The sequence below is a fragment of the Ovis canadensis genome, chromosome 13 (assembly GCF_042477335.2).
Source record: "Ovis canadensis isolate MfBH-ARS-UI-01 breed Bighorn chromosome 13, ARS-UI_OviCan_v2, whole genome shotgun sequence".
In the NCBI taxonomy this organism is placed as follows: domain Eukaryota; kingdom Metazoa; phylum Chordata; class Mammalia; order Artiodactyla; family Bovidae; genus Ovis; species Ovis canadensis.
The window spans coordinates 93,180,613-93,200,440 of record NC_091257.1 but is presented as its reverse complement, the minus strand read 5'-3'; the positions used below and the strand labels follow the sequence as shown (position 1 = coordinate 93,200,440).

The following is a 19,828-nucleotide window of genomic DNA, read 5'->3' as shown; positions in this document are numbered from 1 at the left end:
GCTGCTAAGTTGCTTCAGTCATGTCCAAGTCATGTGCAACTCCAGAGATGGCAGCCCACCAGGCTCCCCCGTCCCTGGGATTCTCCAGGCAAGAATAATGGAGTGGGTTGCCATTTCCTTCTCCAATGCATGAAAGTGAAAAGTTAAAGTGAAGTCACTCAGTGTCCGACTCCTAGCGACCCCATGGACTGCAGCCCACCAGGCTCCTCCATCCATGGGATTTTCCAGGCAAGAGTACTGGAGTGGGGTGCCCCTTCTCCGTCAAGGGGTGGCTATTGGACGTTTTCAAGCAGGGAAAGAGCATGAACTGATTTGTATGTGTGTGTGTATGTGTGTGTTTTCATCATTTAGACATTTAATCCATTTTACCCATTTAATAAATGGGTAATGAATAATTTATATGGTCCCCCCCCCCGCAACAAGCTTTACTGTTTATTTTCATGCAAATACAAATATATAGTCTTGCTTTCCTACTGTGTTTATATACGGTAGATATCACCCTTATTTTTTCACATGACAATGTGGTTTAGAGATTTTTCCATATCAGTATATAGACAGCTTCATCATTTTCTTTTTTTTAGACCCCTGCATCATATTCTGTTACTGCATGGATCACAGTTTATTTTAGGGTTTCCCAGGTGGTACTAGTGGTAAAGAACCTGCCTGCCAATGCAGGAGACATAAGAACCCTGGGTTCAGTCCCTGGGTTGGGAGGATCCCCTGGAGGAGGGCATGGCAACCCACTCCAGTATTCTTGCCTGGAGAATCCCATGGACAGAGGACCCTGGTGGGCTACAGTCCATAGCGTCACAAACAGTCGGACACAACTGAAGCGACTTAGCAAGCATGCACACTCCTCTTAACAGGTAATATTTTTTTGTCTTTATTTTGCTTTTATGACTCATATTTTTTTAAATAAATAATTCTATACAAATGTCATCTCACACATATGCAGGGTTATTTGTAGGACGAATTCCCAGAAATGAACTTGCTGGATCAAAATGTATATGCATTTACCATTTTGATAGATTTTGCCAAATTGCCCTTCAGAGAGGTTGAACCAGTTTATACCCCACCAGGAATTGTGAAGGTTCCCGAGGCCTCAAACCCCTATCACTCAGTGCATTATCAAGCTTTTGGAACTTTGCCAGTGTGATAGATGGAACATGGTGGTTCCTGTAGTTCTAATTTGCACTACTTAGAAGGAGACAGGCTGAACAGCTTTCCAGATGTTTAACAGCCATTCGAATTCCCTTTTCTATGAACTGTTTACATCCTTTGTCCATTTTTCTTATCTGTCTCTATGAGCTCTTCTTACATGAGGGAGAGTAGTTCTTTGTGGGATGAGTTGCAAGAATTTTTTTCTGGCTTGTCATTTGTGTTTTGACTGCATCTGGTGGGTTGTTTTTTTTTTTTTTTTTCTTTTTCTCTTTCTCTCTCCTTGCCATAAGTTTTCTTTTTTTTTTTTTAACATAGTCAAATTTATCAATCTTTAAAAAAAAAATTTTTTTTTTAGCCACACAGCACAGCATGCATGACCTTAGTTTCCCCAACCAAGAATGGAAACTGTACCCCCTGCAGTGGAACCCGGAGTCTCACCACTGGATGGCCAGGGAAGTCCTCAATCAATCTTTTCTTTTATGGCTTCTGGACATTGAATCACAGTTAGAAAGCCCTTTTCCATATATATATATATATTAGTATTTATAGTTCCACTGTTTATATGTTTTAAATTCCTCCAAATGTTCTCCTGTATGTCTCATTTGCTGTTCTCTCTAGCAAAGCTTCATTTCATTCATTTTAACTGTTGCATAGTATGTCATTATTGACCAATAAAACCACTTTTCCCCCTAGCTCCCCTAATAGCTAATTTAGGTTGCCAGTAATTTTTCATTATTATACTCCATGCTATAATGAACACCTTTATATGTATCTCCTTACGCTTACTTGCCAGAATTTCTTTGGAGTGTGTATCTAGAAGCAGAACTTCTGTCAGTCTCTGGATGTAAAACAGTATCTGACTCTGGCTTTAGCTTGTATTTCACTGTTCTGTCTCTAGAGCAGGCATCTTTTCATGTTTAAGGTCCCCTCGGATTACCTCTGCTCGCAGAAATGCTTTCCAAACCCTTTAGTCCTTTTTCATTGGGGTGATGGTCTTTTTTTTTTTTTTAACTTATCGATCTGTAGGAATTCTTTATAAATTCTGGATGTAATTTCTTTGTTAGATTGATTGTGAGTATTTTCTCTGGCTTGTCGCTCGTCTTTTTCCTTTGTGGGGCCCTTTGTCATAGAAGGATACTCAATTGTGATGTATTAATAGTACAATAGGCTAATCTTTTCCTTTATGCCTTTCATGCCTGGTTTAGGAAATCCCTTGCTCTCCAAGATCATAAAGATATTCTTTCATATGTTCTTTTAATCATTTTAGAGTTTGAGGGAAAAAAAATTCTTTTGAAATCTAAATGAAGCCCAAGGAGATGGAGGTGCTTTTATGTTCTCTGAAACTGGGCATGGGCTCAGAAAGTGGAAGGACCGCTCTCAGCTCTGACCATCCTGCAGCCTCTCGCTCAGGGCAGTATTACACCTGCGGCCATACGGGCTGATTGACTACGGCCAGGCTCCAGGCTGTTTAGACCCCAGACTCAGATGATCTCTCACTGCCTTTGATCAAGACTCCTCATCCCCGCCTGTGACCCTGGGGTGTAGCTGCAGCCACAGCGTCTCCCTCTGGCCCTCGTCACTCTGCTCAGAGCACTGCTGCTGGCTCAGAGGATGCAATGGGGGAGAGGCAGACACAGCTGTTTTTCCTTTTTGAGACCGTGACAATTGTCTGATTGCTTCAGACACCTGCTGCAACATAATGCCCTTGGCTAATTGGCTTTCCCTGTTGCGGACATGGTGGCCTTTCCTCCAACCCGGGGGTGATATTTGGAGCTGTGTCCGTCTCCTGGGAGTTGGGGTATTTTTGCATCTCAGCAGAGAATGAACTGAGCCCAGCTTTGGAATGTCAGCGCTCTGTTCAGGAGCTGGGCTGGCAGCGGGCAGCAAGTGGGTTGGACGTGAGAGTCCTCTGACCTTCCCACGGGAACTTTCCAGCGACTTTCCCATCTAGGGTCAGGTCATTTTAGGATTTTCCTGGGCCGCTGGCACTGTTACTTTGTAAGGCCCCATGCACATCCTGTTGCTGCTACTGCTGCTAAGTTGCTTCAGTCGTGTCCGACTCTGTGTGACCCCATAGATGGCAGCCCACCAGGCTCCCCAGTCCCTGGGATTCTCCAGGCAAGAACACTGGAGTGGGTTGCCATTTCCTTCTCCAATGCATGAAAGTGAAAAGTGAAAGGGAAGTTGCTCAGTCGTGTCCGACTCTTCGTGACCCCATGGACCGCAGCCTACCAGGCTCCTCCGTCCATGGGATTTTCCAGGCAAGAGTACTGGAGTGGGGTGCCATCGCCTTCTCCGTCACATCCTGTTAAGCAGAACAAAATGCCTCCCCATGGCTCAGTAGATACAATCAGAGGCAACCATGAGAATTCAGAGGCAGATGGCTAGTGGACCTAACATTATATGTATTTTTTTATGGTTATTTATTTCTGGCTGTGCTGGGTGTTTGTTGATGCGCTCAGGCTTGCTTTCCTCTAGTTGTGGTAAGCTGTGGCTCCTTTTTGTTGCAGTACGTGGACTTCTCACTGCCATGGTTTCTCTTGTGGAGCACAGGCTTTAGTACTTGGGGCAAACAGGCTTAGTTGCCCCAGGGCTTGTGGAATCTTCCTGAACCAGGGATCGAACCCGTGTCCCTTGCATTGCTAGGTGGATTCCTATCCACTGTAGCAGCAGGGAAGTCCCTAATATTATATTTTGTAGATATTTTCATTAAATGTTAATTTCATTTTCTACTGTTTTCTTTTTATATTTTGGAGTCGGTATTGGCCTCAAACATCTTTATGCACCCTTGAAACATTTAGGGACTTTGGGCTTTGGCCTTTGGCGTTCTTTGATAAAAACTGCCCATCCCCCAGCTTTCCTTCCTAAGATGAGATTTGCCAAGCCCACTGCCAAGCCCACAGAATCCCCAGACACTCACTGAGCACTCACTTGTGTATTAAATCACAAACTGCTTCCAAACCCTCCTGTGTGTAACATCAAGGGATATTTGTAGAGATTCTTTGTCTTCTCAGCAGAATCAAGGAGCATTTGCTGGACTCCCTTCATCTGTGCAAAATTTGGAATGTGTTCTGAATCCCCTCCTACATATAAAATCAAGAGATATTTGCAGACTGCTCCCTCCTCTGTGTGAAATCAAGGAATATTCACAGAACACCCTCCTATCTGTAGCATCATTAACTGCACACAGAGTTTCCTGTGTTTGGTGCCATGCAATCTTTACAGAGCATCCGTGTTCTAGGTAGAGTCTGGGAAATGAACACCTTTCTCCAAGTAGAATAATTAATTGCTTGCAGATCCCTCTCTGGGATAACCAACAGTTTGCAAAACACCTTGGAAAATCAAGGGAGAGTGACACTGCTCTTTTCTATTTATAGAATTATGTAATATTTGTCTCTTCCCAGGTATGAAATCATAAAATGTTTACAGAGCTCTTGCTGTGTATAGAATTTTAGGGTGTTTGATCAACTTTTCCTTCCTGTATATAGAATTATGGACTGTTTTTGAGGAACATTCCTATATATACAGAATCATGGAATGTTTGCAGAGCCCCTTTTTGTGGTTTGAATCTTGTACTGTTTGCAGAACACCTGCTTCTATAAAATCATTGGATATTTGCAGAGCCTCATTGCTTATCGTTATGGAATGTCTATAGACCTTACTCTGGAGAAGACAATGGCACCCCACTCCAGTACTCTTGCCTGGAAAATCCCATGGATGGAGGAGCCTGGTAGGCTGCAGTCCATGAGGTCGCTAAGAGTCGGACATGACTGAGTGACTTCACTTTCATTTTTCACTTTCATTCATTGGAGAAGGAAATAGCAACCCACTCCAGTGTTCTTTCCTGGAGAATCCCAGGGACAGGGGAGCCTGGTGGGCTGCCGTCTATGGGGTTGCACAGAGTCAGACACGACTGAAGCGACTTAGCAGCAGCAGCATAGACCTTCCTCATCTGTATAAACTCAAGGAATGTTAGCTGAAACCCTGTCTCCTGTGTAGAGTCATGGAATGTTACCTAAGCACGCTCCTCAGTATAGAACTTGACCTATTTCCTCTCCATCCCCACTTACACCTTGGAGGGAGTAAAGAGATAAATGGCCAGGTCATGGTTGTGGGGGGGTCTTGAAGGTCAAATGAAGATTATACTTTCTTCTGTGAGCTAGAGAGAGCCACTAAAGTTTTTTTGATAAAAAGAGTGACATGATGAAAACTATGTTCCAGGAAGTTTAATATACTGAAGGAAATAAATGGGATAAACTTAAAGGTGGTAGCTTAAAAAACATTTTTCAAAGCAAAGTAAAAATTAAAGTACTGATGCATTTCTACTAAGTGTGATAACCTGTAGTAAACACTTTGATACATTAAAAACTCATTCTCTGTTGTAGGGGTTAGCAAACTACAACTCATGGGCCAAATCTGGCCCACTGCCTATCTTTGAAAATAAAGTTTTATTGGAACACAGCCACATACCTATGGCTGCATCCGTGCTACAACAGCAGAATTAGGTGGCTGTGATGGAGACTGAATGCACTGCGAAACTAATAATATTTGTTACCTGGCCCTTTACAAAAGAAGTTTGCTTATCCATGCTTTAGAGGGAAAAGAAATACCTTGAAACATTTTTAAAATGATTAAATGAAAGGGGTAATTGTTTGTTTTCTTACAGCAGAGTCAGTTGAGTTCATAAACAGTTTTATTCGTTTAACCGATAGTTGCTAAAAATCTACCATGTGCCAGGCCCAGTTTTAGGCACAAAGAATGCAAAGATGAAAAAGAGACATTTTCTTGTCCTCAAGGAAATGTATAATCTAGCCATAACCATCACATAACTCATACAAAACCAGCTGTGTGACCTTGGGCAGGTTCCTTAATCCTTCTAGACTTAAGTTTCTTCTTCTGTGAATGAGGGTGATAATATCTACCTCAAGGTGTTGTTGTAAGGATTAAGTAAGTTCCTGTTTTACACGGTGCTTAGAATAGCACCTGATACAGAGTAAGTGCCATTTAAGTACTTGTTTTATTATGTACACACACGGGCATATACACCCACATGCTCTTATGTGCATATAAAACAGTGTGACTGGTGCTCTCATAGAAGTGTCTGACTAGTCTACATGGGAGAATTTTATGTCAGGATGTAGTTGAGGAAATAGAAACCACTCCAGTTATTTTAGTCAGAAACAGATTAAAAAAAACCAGATATTTATTTATTTGGCTGCACCGGGTCTTCCTCGCAGTATGTGGAATCTAGTTCCATGACCAAGGATTGCATCCGAGGCCCCTGCATTGGGAGCACAGAGTCTTAGCCACTGGACCACCAGCGAAGTCCCAAAAAAGGATCTGATACAGGATTTTGGTGCTTGCAAAAATGCCAGGAGGGCGGGAAGAGTGGTCAGGGTGACTTAATTTTAAGGTTCTTCCGCCACATGCTTCAGAAGTCACCAAACTGCTATTGCTCCTGCCATCACCACCCACCTCCGACTCCTCGCGCCCTCCAAACCGGGGACTAGGTGGTGGACTCCACTGCCCATACTCCTCCCCTCTTCTAGGACTGGCTGGCCAGCTGTCACAGCCACAGGGAGAGGACCACTGCCTCCCTTTCACCCTTCAGATTTCACGCAAATACATCTAGTTGACAGAGCTTAATGTGCCATTGACTTCCTTGTTGCAGGAGAGTCTGGTAAATGTCATTTCAAGCTTTTGAGCCTCTTGCAATAGAAGGAGAGGGAAATCGAGGTCAAGAGCACCCATCTGAGTATCCAGACCCAGAATTCTGGGAGATTTCATGACAGGGAAACAAATTTGAGCTGGGTCTCAAAGGATGAAGAGAGATGAGAACCCAAGGTTTCCAGGAAGCAGAAACAGAGCGTGTAGAGTCATGAAGGCATAAGAAAGCTTAGTAGAGTCCACAGCTATCTGTTGCTGTCACTACTCAGCATCTATTCCACTGGAGCAACTGCACAGTTGGTCTGCCTTTGGTGAGTCACCCTTTTCCACTATCAGCCACATGGTTCATATGAAGCTCCTCTTGCTCCTTGGCTCTAGGGGTGGGCATGTGACCAGGTCCAGCCAATCAGCACCCTCCATCCCCTTAGTCACAGCAACTGGTTCAGGGATGATCATGTGACTGAAAGCAGGCCAATTAGACTTGATCACAAATACTCTTTTTTTGGGTGCAGATCCCTTAGCTGTGGGGACCACCTTCTCAGGGGCTGGTCAACAGATGAATATGATGAAGCCAACTCAAAGGAAAGCAGAGCTAATATATGGAGAGAAATTGTGTGCTGATGATATTACCCTGAGCCCTTGGATTCAGCTATGCCTGAAGCCATGTAAACTTGCCTCAGACCATTATAGTCATGTAAGGCAATAAATTCCTTTTTCCTTTAAGCCAGTTTGAGTTGAAAGTCCTACTTATACATTAGGTCAAGAGAGTAGTTTACTAGTATCAGAGTCACTACACTGAAGATTTTACAGCAGCATTATTTATAGCAGCCTCCAGCTAAAAACTACCCAAATTCCTGATAACAGCTGATTGGATAAGAAACTGTGGAATACTATTCAGCTGTTAAAATGAATGACTTTCAACCTCACTCCTCAGTATGATTGAATCTCAAATATAATGCTGAACAAAAGAAGTCAGACATAACAGAATATGCTCTATGATTCTACTTACACAAGTGAGAACCAGTGATGTCCTCTTTCTTAAGTGCTTGTTCAATGGGTATAGTCAGTTTTAAAAATTCAGTGAGCTATACATTTGTGATATGTGTACGTTTCTGTGTGTGTGTTATACTTCAATTGAAAACAAAACGGAAAAACCTCAGCAGGTAGAAAACTGAGGGGACAGGGTTGGGGGAGCGAATGGCAGGCCAGGACTAGGTGGATTCGTGACTGAAATTATGTCATCAGGACTCAGTTTCTCTTTGTTACTCTTCACATGCTGGCTTGATCCCTAGGTGCCACATGTTGACAAAATGGCTGCCATTGCTCCGGCCTCACAACCTTTCATATTTATGTCTAGCATGGCGGGGAAAGTCAGCTCTCCAAAAGCACAAATTTAAATGTCTAGGAATTGAGTCTCATTGGCTCTGATGGGTCTACCCAACGCTGAACCAATTATTACTACCAGAGGAATACAATAGTCTGACTAACCAGGCTAGCTCACCTAACGAGTCAGAAATGGAGTCCAGAGTTCAGAGAACCCAACAGACTGAAAGCAAGAGGAGGAGGAAACTGGAGCTGTTGCAGAAGTAAATGGATGTTAAATAGCTAAAAAAAAAGTTCAGTAAATACTGGTACTTATACTTCTCCTCCTCCTCCTCTGCTTTCTTCTCGTAGCATTTAGAAAAAATGCCTGGCACCTACTTTGATAGATGTAAATCACTTCTGTCACTGGACACTCGGAAGCGACCCAGGCATGCCCTAGGCCAGGCCGTTCAGGGTAGGAAAAAAAGCATCAGAATATAGAAAGGGGGAATGAATCAGTCTTTTGATGGCAAAAAGTGCTCTATAGAATCAATGCTACTGGAGGACTTCTGCTAACTTGTTATGCCAGCTCCTCCTGTCTTACTCTCTTTCTTCAGAGGGATTTCATGGCAGAGGGACAGAACCCTGGAACAATCTCATCATAGAAACTGTGGGTGAGGCAGGAAGTCATGAAATCCTTGTTCACTGCTGCAGAGAGTGTAAATTGGCACACCCGTTTCAGAGAACAATTTGGAAATAGTTCATCAGAAGAGGTGCATTCCTACTGCTCAGCAAGCTGCACTCACATGAATGTGCTCTGGAGAAAGTCTTGCCCTAGTGCGCAGGGCACACGCAGAGCGGCACTGTTATAGAGCCTGTTGCTGCAGCAAACCACCCTAGACGTCACGGTGTAAACGAGGATGACTTGACAGCTGGGGGCTAGACTGTCTGAAGGCTTGCTCTCTCCAGGATCTCACGACTGATGCTGCCTGGCAGTGGGGACCTCTGCCAGGGCCTTGACCAGGGCACCTGGACATGGCCTCTTTACATGGCTGGACTTCCTCAGTGTGGTAGCTAAAGGCTCCCAAGGTGGGTGTTTCAACCAACACATCAGAAGCCGCATTTCCTCAGAAGTTATGAGCCCTGTCATTTCCACTTCTTTTTCTTGGCTACAAGTGATTCACAGTCCCAGCCAGATTCAAAGGAAGGCAAATTAAAGAAAGTTCCAGAAGAACACGGGAGTGGGAAATATTGTTGGGGCTGCCTTTGTGAGTGGCATTCTGCCAGAGATGCTCATTGCAGCTATGTTTATACTGGGCCACCATCCCTTATCCAAACCCCCTGGGGTCTGATGTGGTTTGCAATTTTGTAAGAATCTCAGAATTTTGAAAGGTAATATGGTATATACACTGAACATTTGCATTACACCCTTTGAGAGGACTGGGTCAACCTCTAAGTAAAAATCTATTTCCTCATATAGGAACATAGGAATATTCATATTAAGTGTGATAAAGACTACAAATAGCTTTCTGTCTAGTAAGGTAAGTTTTGTCACTAGTTCAAGTCAGGTTGAGTTTTACTGCCAAATAAATTATGAAGAAACATTTAAGTTTTAGAATTTTTAGATTTAGAATTGTGGCTTAGGATCTATGGACCAGTAATAGCAAAAAAAAAAAAAAAAAAGAAACAACAAAATAAACATCATTAAGAAATGAATAAACTCCTGCCACATGTTTCATTGCAGCTGTATCTTATAAAAACATGTCGAGAGAAAGCAAATTGCACAAGCGTTTATTCGTGATCAGCTAGGATAAGCCAGGTTGCAAGTGTGCACGCACAGTCACTCAGTTGTGTCCAATTCTCTGAGATCCTGTGGACTGTAGCCCACCAGGCTCCTCTGTTCATAGGATTTTCTAGGCAAGGATACTGGAGTGGGTTGCCATTTCCTCCTCCAGGGGATTGAACCTGACCCAGGGATTGAACCTGTGTCTGCTGAGGCTCTTGCGTAAGCAGGCAGATTCTTTACCACTGAGTCATAAGCCTGATTATATTGAAGTAAAGCGAATAGCCCCTGGGACTTCCCTAGTGGTCGGGTGGCTAAGACTCTGAGCTCCCAATGCAGGGGACCCGGGTTCAATCCCTCGTCAGAAAAATAGCTCCCACGTGGCGCAACTAAGAGTTCTGCATGCTGCAAGAAAGATCGAGGGTCCTGTGTGCCATAACCAAGACCCAGCACAGCCAAATGAATAAATAAATAGGTATTAAATAAACAAAATCAAAGTAAACCCAAATAGCCCCTGTATCTCAGAGGCTTAAAAGAAAGTCTTATTTCTTGCTCAGGTTATATGTTCATCCCCGCCCGGTGGGCTCGGGGGAGTTTTTTCCTCTCTTTGGGACTCAACCAGTAGGGCCGCTGGTCTGTGGAGCACTGTGGTGGAGGGGCGGGAGGACCCACTGGCTCTTAAAGCTGCTGGCAAGAAATGATGTCTGTTTCTTCTGCTCTGTGCCTCAGTTTCTTCTGGAAGGGCTGATGGACTACCTAGCTAGAGCTTACCAGGGGGAACCTCCCAGTCAGGGTTTCCTCAGCAGGGGTTTCTGGCACCACAAGTAATCGATGCCAAGACTCCTGGGGCCTGGAAAGCAGTTAGGACATGTCAGCGATCTTTATCTACTCACTGCCCCTGGGAGGGTGAACTCAGCTGTCACCGCTGTGTAATGTTATCACGCCACTGGTGATTAGTATTTATGGATTAGGCAATGGTTTCCTCAGGGCAGGTGCCTGGAACAGGAGAGCTTGAGGGGTTGGGGAGGGCATGGTGCTATTTCTGGCTGGCTCAGACGGTAAAGCGTCTGCCTGCAATGTGGGAGACCTGGGTTCGATTCCTGGGTCGGGAAGATCCCCTGGAGGAGGAAATGGCAATCCACTCCAGCACTCTTGCCTGGAAAATTTCATGGATGGAGGAGCCTGATAGGCTACAGTCCATGGGGTCGCAAAGAGTCAGACACTAGCATGTGAGGCCCAACTGACACTCTCCTGGAATTTCTCCAGGGACCCCCAGGCCCCACCGCCCTCCACCTTTCTTTAGGTCACTCCTTTCCTCCAAAACCTTCAAGGGCTCCCTATGGCCCACAGAAAAAAAAGTACAGGACTGTAAGAACAGGACAGTTCCCATTGACTGAGAGCCTGCGACACGCCAGACTCTTAACAGACACTCTCTCAAATCCTCACAGCAACCCCAGGAAGAAGGAGCTAAGATTCTCATTTTACAGACGTGGACGTGGAGGCTCTGAGAGGTACAATGACTTGCTAAGGTCATGCAGTCAGGGTCAAAAAGAGGCAGAACTGGTTGGTCACAAGATCTTTCTGACTCCGAGGCCTCTGCTGAGCTACAGGGTCAGGGCCCATTTTCCTTGGAGGAACCAGCTGCTCCAGGCAGGCTGGCCTCCCCTCCCTGCCCCTCGAGCAAGTAGGTCTCAACTCCCTTTCAAAGGCCACCTAGAATCTCACAGGCCACCTCCCCAGACTGCTGTTGTGGGAGTCCTGCATCGTGCTGCAGTTACTCACTGTCCTGTCCACCGCCACCGGCTGCAGGCACCTTCTCTTAGTCACTTGTGCATTCGTCATGCCCAGATGCGTTCTTTGCACATCTGCTATTAATTCAGCCCTCCTTCAACAATTATTGAGCACCTACCCATTGGAAAGTGAAATTGCTCAGTCATGTCCAACTCTTCGGGACATGGACTGTAGCCTATGAGGTTCCTCCATCCATGGAATTTTCCAGGCAAGAATATTGGAGTGGGTTGCCATTTCCTTCTCCAGAGGATCTTTGCAACCCAGGGACTGAACCCGTGTCGCCCGAAATGCAAGCAGGTGCTTTTACCGTCTGAGCCACCAGGGAAGTGGCTCATCGGGTAAATCTGCCTGCAGGAGGCACAGGAGACAAAGGGTTCGATCCCTGGGTCGGGCAGATCCCCTGGAGGAAGAAATGGCAATCCACTCCAGTATTCTTCCCTGGCAAACCCCATGGACAGAGAAGCCTGGTGGGCTGTATAGTCCATGGGGTCCCAAAGAGTCGGACACGACTGAGTGCTGACGCACGCTGTGTGCCAGGCCCTGTGCTGGGTGCAAAGATTCAGCAGAGAATGAAACAAAATCTCTGACCTCATGGAGCTTATGTTCCAAGAAAAGGAGCAAATAAAGACATACATGTGGTGTCAAGGATGAAAATTAACATGAAGAAAAAGAAACTGGGTAAGGAGATAAAGAGTTCTGGGTGCGAGAAGAAAAATATTTTAGAGGAAAATCTCTTGGAGGAGGTAACATGTGAGCAGAGACCAGAAAGCAGTGAGCTTGTTTGACACAGAGACTGGATAGTGAATGAATGAATGAATGCTTGAGTGAGTTGGAAACCTGACTTGGAGATGAAAGGAGGTGTGGAGGAAAGATTTTACCATCTTTCCCCCCTCCTTCCATTTGCAAAAGTAACCAATCAATGCTCTGTTATTTCAGATGAATCTGGGTGGAGATTGGTCATCAGTATATAGTCCAGATGTGGGAGGGTCTCCCTATCTCTTTTCACGGGGAACAGGGGAATTCCTTGCCCACCTAGGCTAGGGTAGAGATAGATGGTAAGGGAATCCATCTGTGGAGGACACTTGTTCTGAGTCAGCTAGATCCCTGCCACTCACTTCCTAACTGGAGCCCGTTTTGGATCTGACTCTTTGCAACCCCATGGATCATACACCATCAGGCTCCTCTGTCCATGGGATTCTCCAGGCAATACTGGAATACTGGAGTGGGTTGCCATTTCCTCCTCCAGGGGATCTTCCCGACCCAGGGATCTAATGTCTCCTGCATTGGCAGGCAGGTTCTTTACCACTAGCACCACTTGGGAAGCCCACAGAGAGGCCAGACCCTCTTTTTCCCTGTCCCAGCATGGTTAGAGGTACTCAAGTCCCTGAGATCTTTCCACCTAGCAGCATTCTGAGGAAGTCAGTCCTATGAGTATCATTTACCAACATGCAATGATGCAGGGACGGGTTCCAAAGGATTAATCCAAGGATGGTTATTGATTCCACTCACAAATGCAGGGGCACCTCTTCCCTCAGCTTCCAGAACACCCAGCCTCCAACCTCTCTGACTCCTTGGCAGAGTCACAATTTCCTGCTCTGCCATTCAAGGTACACTTCCTCCAGGCTCGGCCCTAGACGTTCCCTTTTTTCCTCTGAACCAGCAGCCAATGTTGTATCAAGGTGTGGTTTTAATCTGCATTTTTCAGATGACAAATAAATGCAAGCATCTTTTCATGTGCTTATTGGCCATTGGCATATCTTCTAGCTATTTCCTTCTTTCTTTCTCTTTGGCTGCACCGTGGGGCAAGTGTGATCTTAGTATCCAGAATGAATCCATGGCCCCTGCAGTGGAAGTGTGGAGTCTTAACCACTGGATCACCAGGGAGGTCCCAAAGATATTTTTTAAACCCAGGGGGAAATTTGGGAATTACTGTTGTTGTCCAGTTGCTAAGTCATGTCCACATCTTTGCAGCCCCACGGACTGCAGCACACCAGGCTTCCCTGTCCAAATTTGGGAATGGACTGGATATTACAGTTCACTGTAGTATAACTGATCATTTTCTTAGGTGTAATATTTTTGTGGTTATGTAGGAAAATGTACTTTTTCTTAGGATTTCCTGTGGAAGTACTGAAGCATGAAGTACCAATAAGGCAGCAACTAAAATAATTCAGAAAAAAAAAACTACATGTGAATATAGATAAATCTGAAAAAATAGGGGGAGGGGCAATATAGGGATGAGGGAGTGGGACGAATAAACTACTGGATGTAAGATAGACTCAAAGGTATATTGTACAACATGGGGAACAAAGCCAATATTTTGTAATAACTGTAAATGGAAAGTAACATTTACAAATTGTATACAAATAAATTTGTTTTTAAATCTGGAAAAAGAACAGTCCAGGAGGAGAGTGTACAGTTGTTCCTTGTACTAATCTTTGAACTTTTCTGTGTGTTTGTAAACATTCATTAAAGACAGAGTTAGGAGGGAGGCAGCATTGCATGGTCCAAACAAAAGAAATGGCAGGTCAGATTATTCCAGTTAGTTTGAGATTTCTGATCTAAGGCCTCACCTCTGTATCTCACTTACCCTGCAGTACATCCCTATAGGATGGGCATCCACTGGGCCCATTTCACAGGTAGTGAATAGAGGCTCAAAGGGTGAAGTGACTTGCTCAAGGTCACACAGCCAGTTGAGACCAAGTTAAGATTTGAATTCACTTCTGTCCGAGTCAAAATGTTTGCTTTTCTTTTTTGTTGTTCAAGCCTCTTCTCTCTCATCCAATTTCTCAGGGGTATTGCTCAGCTGAGAACTAGTGTGCATGTATTACTCTAATTCTCACAACAATCTGATGCAGTCCTTACTGATAATATCCACCATTTTGCAGAGAGGCAGAGAGGTTAAGTAACTTGCCTAAGGTTATGTTCAGCTAAGAATGCAGGAGACAGGAGTCAATGAACCAGGACAGTCTGACTCTAGAGCCCTCATTTAAAGAGCCAAAGAAACACTGTGAAAAGTATAAACCACTTTAGGAATACAAAGCAGGATAACTGTTGGTTTTCACAGAATCCCTGCAAAGTCTTTTCTTCCTCTGACTGCTCTGGCATTCCAAGGGGATACTTGGCTCTGCAGTTCAGCTAGCGGCCCACTGAGGCTGAGGCAGGTTCTACTTTGCCCTGACACTGATAGTAAAGCATTGCTTGGATATGGCCGCATACTATCCCACACAGGAGGATACCAATTTGTCTTCAGGATAGGAACTAGGGTCCAGATGGAATGCTGAGGCACTTAAAATCTACAATCTACTGGTCAAAGGTGGAGAAGGCAATGGCAACCCACTCCAGTACTCTTGCCTGGCAAATCCCATGGACGGAGGAGCCTGGTGGGCTGCAGTCCATGGGGTCGCTAGGAGTCGGACACGACTGAGCGACTTCACTTTCACTGGTCAAGGGTACCTTGAGGGATGGATCATTTTTAAAAGATTTTATTTATTTATTCATTTCTGGCTTATGCGGGCTTTCTCTAGTTGCGGCGAGATGGGGCTTCTTACTGCTGTGGTTTTAGGGTGCGGGCTCAGCAGTTGTTGTGCACGGACGGGCGTAATTACCCCACAGCACGTGGGACCTTCCTGAACCAGGGATCAAACCTATGTCCCCTGCATTGGTAGGTGGATTCGTAACCACTGTCCCATCAGGGAAGTCTGAGTCATTTTTTATTTAATCCCTTACTGCAAGGCTTGGGTGGATTGCTTCTCCATCCAGGAGCCTCACTCTTCATTTGTACAATAGGAATAATAAGAGCACACATCTCAAGGTTGTTGGGGGTGAATTAATGAGGTAAGTAAAGGCCAGTGTCTCTGAAAGGCAAGTCTTCCCTTTGATGACTGTTATCATTAAGCTCCTTAGGAGTCTTTGGGATGTGGAATCTGCCCAGAGCTACAACCTGTCCTTGGATTTTATCCATGCTGGTCTTGAGTCAACCTGGGGTCAGATCAAGCTTTTTTAACCTCAGGGCTTTGGCAACTGCTGTTCACCCTTTGATTTGACTCCTTAGGGAGGGCTTCCCTGACGTTAGTCCCCCTCAAACATATTCTCCTATTTTATTGTGTTCACATCACTTATCAGTACCTGACATTATGAATTGATCTTTCTTTTCTCCTCCCATTTGAGAGAGATTTTGCCTGTTTTGTCCTATGTAGCATCCCGAGCGCCAAGACATGCTCACTCACCCGTCTGACTTGCAATAAACGGTAAACCGAATGGATGATTGAATGAAAGTGTGTACTTAGCCCCCGTGCCTACAATCCCTACTCTCCTGTCGCAGTGGGTGACCAACGTCAGACATTGCAGACTGCCCTGGGCTCCCAGGTTGGGGGCGTCCGACGGGCACTTCAGCGACGCTCCCCAAAATCCAGGGCGGCGGCCGTTCCGGTGAGAGGGGCTGTCGCCATTTGGCGACGTTCCCCGCGGGCCGCCGCGGGGGGCCGCACGGCGTGGGGAGCGCGCGGTGAGCGCGCGCGCGGGTCTTTTGCGACGGTGCCCGGCGGCGCTGGCCCCGCCCCCGGCCCGCCCCCGCGGCCCGCCCCGCCCCGCCCCCGCCGCTGCGCTCTCCGCCGGGCCGCTCAGGCCCCCGCCCGCTTCATGTGGCCGGGCCCGCGGCGGCCGGCGGCTGGGAGGGCGCGGCGGCGGCAAGAGGTGGCCGGCGAGGCCGGGGAGGCGGAGGCCAAGGCCCGCGCGGCGGCGGCGGCGGCGGCGGCGGCCCGGGAGGCGGCGGACGGGGAGCGGCGGGAGCAGGCCCGGCCCGGCGCCCGAGCGGCGGCCCGGCTGCAGCATGCGCGTCCGCCGGGGGCTGCTGCGGCTGCCGCGCCGCTCGCTGCTCGCCGCGCTCTTCTTCTTCTCGCTGTCGTCTTCGCTGCTCTACTTCGTCTATGTGGCGCCGGGTATAGGTAGGAGCGGGATCCGGGGCCCCGGGGTGGGGGGTGCCGTTCTGATCTCCTGGGGGGGGGAACTCCGGGAACCCACCGCCCCGCCCCGGGGGACCCCGGCTTTCGGAGGACACCCGGCTGGGAGGCGACTCGGAGCCTGGCGCTAGGAAGACCAGGGGGAATCCGGCCCGATCCTCGGGAGACCCCCCCTCCCCCCGCCACACGCCGGGCCCTCGGGGGATCAGGACCTTCCCGCCCTCTGAACCCCGACGGGCTCCGGAGCCCCCATCCCCCCGTCAGCCTCCCGCCCACCCCCTGCCCTCCTTCAGCCCCATCTCCCCGCGCTAACCCTACGGTGCCTTCGCGCGCGCGCACACACACACCGACACACACACACACACACACACACACACACACACACCCTCTTCGTGCTGGGACGCCCCCTGTTCTGGCCCTGGCCTCCCCAGAACCCCCACTTCCCGCTGCTCGCCTCGAGAGCTCCCGCCCCGGGGTCTCCTCCAGCCCCGGTTCCCGGCATTCCGCGGACCTCGAACCCCCCCCGCAGCCCGCCCGCCCCTCCCCGCGGAGCCCGGGTGCTGGGGTCTCCCGGAGTCCCACCATCCCGGTTCCCATCCATCCTTCTCTCCGCTCGCCGGCGACTCTACCGTTTCCTGCTCGCTCCCCCCCACCCCCCCCGCCCTTTCTTCCCTCCACTTTCCCGGGTTACATCCTCCTCCTGGTCCTCCGCCCCAACGCACACATCCTCCTCCGAATGGCCAGATCCCTTTCCTCGCCGGGGGCCATCCTCCCGCTCCCCCCGAGTTCCACCCCCCCATTCAATCTGCAAGCCCCGGAGCGTCCCACGCCGCCACTCCATCCCCTCCCCTGCCCCGCCTACCCCCAAGGGCACACCCTTGTCATTCCCGCTCCCCGCCCTCCTGCCTATCTTTCCCCAGCCCTCACCACCCCTCTCTGGTCCTCAGCCAGTTTCTTCTCAGCTGAAGTCTTGGGGGAAGGGGTGCTGTTGTGGCCTCTTCCTTTCTTCCCTTCTTTCACTTCTGGCCTCTCTGGCGTTAAGGGTAGAAGGGGACCTGTTCTGGGGTCGGGGCGGGGGTGGACGGCCCTAGAGGAGGGGCTGTGACGAGGGCCTTGGGGAAATGGTGCAGGTGGGAAGGAGGAGCGTGGAGAAAAGATGGAATGGATGCTGATTCTTCTCTCAAAGGCTTAGCCTTTAAAGGAAAGGCAGCTCTGGAGAAACTGAGCCCTGCCCAAGTAAAGGCTGTCTAAGACCACAGAGCAGACATCAGGGAGGAGAAGAAAGATACCAGAGGAAGTAGCAGCGTGAGGGTTAAGGTCAGGGAACTTGGAGGTCAGACTTGGATTGTGGTCCCTGCCCAGTATGACCTTGAGCAAGTTACTTAGCCTCAGCTTTTCTCCTCTGTAAAATGGGGGTGTGCATTAGGATGAAAAAACCTCGTAGGGTTTTAAAGCTGGAAGTAGATAAATACCCTTTTAAGGTACTTACCATTGTACTTGATGCTTGGAGAGTTTTAAAAGAAACAGCTATTGTATGTAGCTTTTGAGAAAGAAGAGAGTAGATGGAAGGTTTGTATTTGCCTGACTTGGCATGAAAGGTGAGAAATGATCAGAAGATGCTGTTGGAGGTGGGGCAGTTTTGCTCTAAAGAGTCTGGATTATTTGGATGTTAGGAAAGGGTTGATGGTTTAACTAGAGAAAAACCCTTTAGGATTGAAGTAATGATTAGTGCCTTTTTGTTGACCTGTCAACACTGAACTAGCTGAAGAGAGATATTTCCAGATACAGCATAAGATTCTTTCCTGATTTTTTTTTTTGAAGAGCATATTTCATTTGGTTAATATTGATGATTTGAACTGCAAACTCGATCTCGAAAATAGAACAGGTAACATCAGGTTGCTGTGACAGTTGGTGTTTTAGGAGAATCATCTCCCTCTGGGAAGGAACTGTGGGTGGCCTGGTGAGGTAGGAATTTGGGCAGAATAAGAACAGGTGAGTAATTAGGGGAATTAATTGAGAAAAGAGTTCATTAGCATATTGGATATTAGTCTCTAATAAAAATGAGTGTAAAATGATCGATTTGAACCCAGAGGCAATCTTGGAGCCATAAGCCCTTTTGTGAAAGGAACAGGTTTTCTCCTGGTGTTGGTGCATATATCAACTATGTCTAAATGGAAAAATATATCCCACTGGGTTGGTAATCACCCTGTTGATTAGAGAGATTAGAAGCAAAGAGAGATTCTGAAACAAAATGGAACTTATCAACTTAATTAAAAATCTTCGGAGGTAGATTTTTAGGTCACTGGAACCCCAGTGTAAAGCAATGGGCTCTACCACACTTCAATTCCTACCTCACTGGTAACTGAAAAAGATGGAAATCACTGAAATAGTCACTAATTTCTCCTTAAGTATAAGTCTTCTAAAGGGCAGATCAAATTAGGATTCAACTTCTGTTAGTTGGAAAAGGGGAGTGGTGGGAAGGATGTGGAGTGGTTTTCGGATTCTCACATTGAGGAGTTTGGTAGTTTTCTTTATCTTGGCTTTCCTGTTAACCGACTTAATTTTTTAAAATCAGCTTTGGACAGAGTGGCAAATCTTTTCAAAAGGTTAAGGCAAACTAGAGAAAGAGAAGCTTTTTATATGCCTTGGGCTGTGAAGACTTTATTTGAGACAATTATTAAAATAGCTTAGAAAATAATATTAGATGATATTCATGTGAAATTTCCATTTTTGCAGGTCAAAATCAGTTGTATGTCGGCAGTTTGATATAGCTCAACCTAATACATTTTCAACTAATGACAATTCTGTGTTCTGGCATAACGGGAAGTATGAGACTTGTATTTCCTTCCAGGTTTAATTTTTCCAGTCCTGCTTTTGGTTTGCTTTGTATACCCTGTGGCCACGTTGTGCTCGAGGGTTAAAGGGAAGTCCTTAATCCAAGAGTGTGTTACAGCTATACTTGGAAATAGGCAGACTTGAATTTGAGATGTGAGAAAAATCACATTAGTTATAAATATTTTAAAGTTGCTCACATGTAATATAGCCCAGCTACAGTTTCAGCATAACTATTGTTGATATTTTTGAGATCTAACGCTGGCTCTCAATATCAGTGACCCATATAGTCTGAGAGTGAAGGGAAATTTTCCTGGGCTGGGGGGTCATCTGA

At 46.8% G+C, this 19,828-nt stretch overlaps 1 protein-coding gene across 1 annotated transcript in view; it reads left to right on the top strand.

The window, feature by feature from the left end:
- Nucleotides 1-16,323: 16,323 nt before the first annotated feature.
- Nucleotides 16,324-19,828, top strand: part of B4GALT5 (beta-1,4-galactosyltransferase 5) — a 75,077-nt gene continuing 71,572 nt past the window's right edge. Inside the window, exon 1 of the mRNA XM_069547033.1 lies at nt 16,324-16,647. Coding sequence (XP_069403134.1) covers nt 16,533-16,647 — 115 coding nt within the window. The 5' untranslated portion in view covers nt 16,324-16,532. The remainder of the gene's footprint in view (nt 16,648-19,828) is intronic.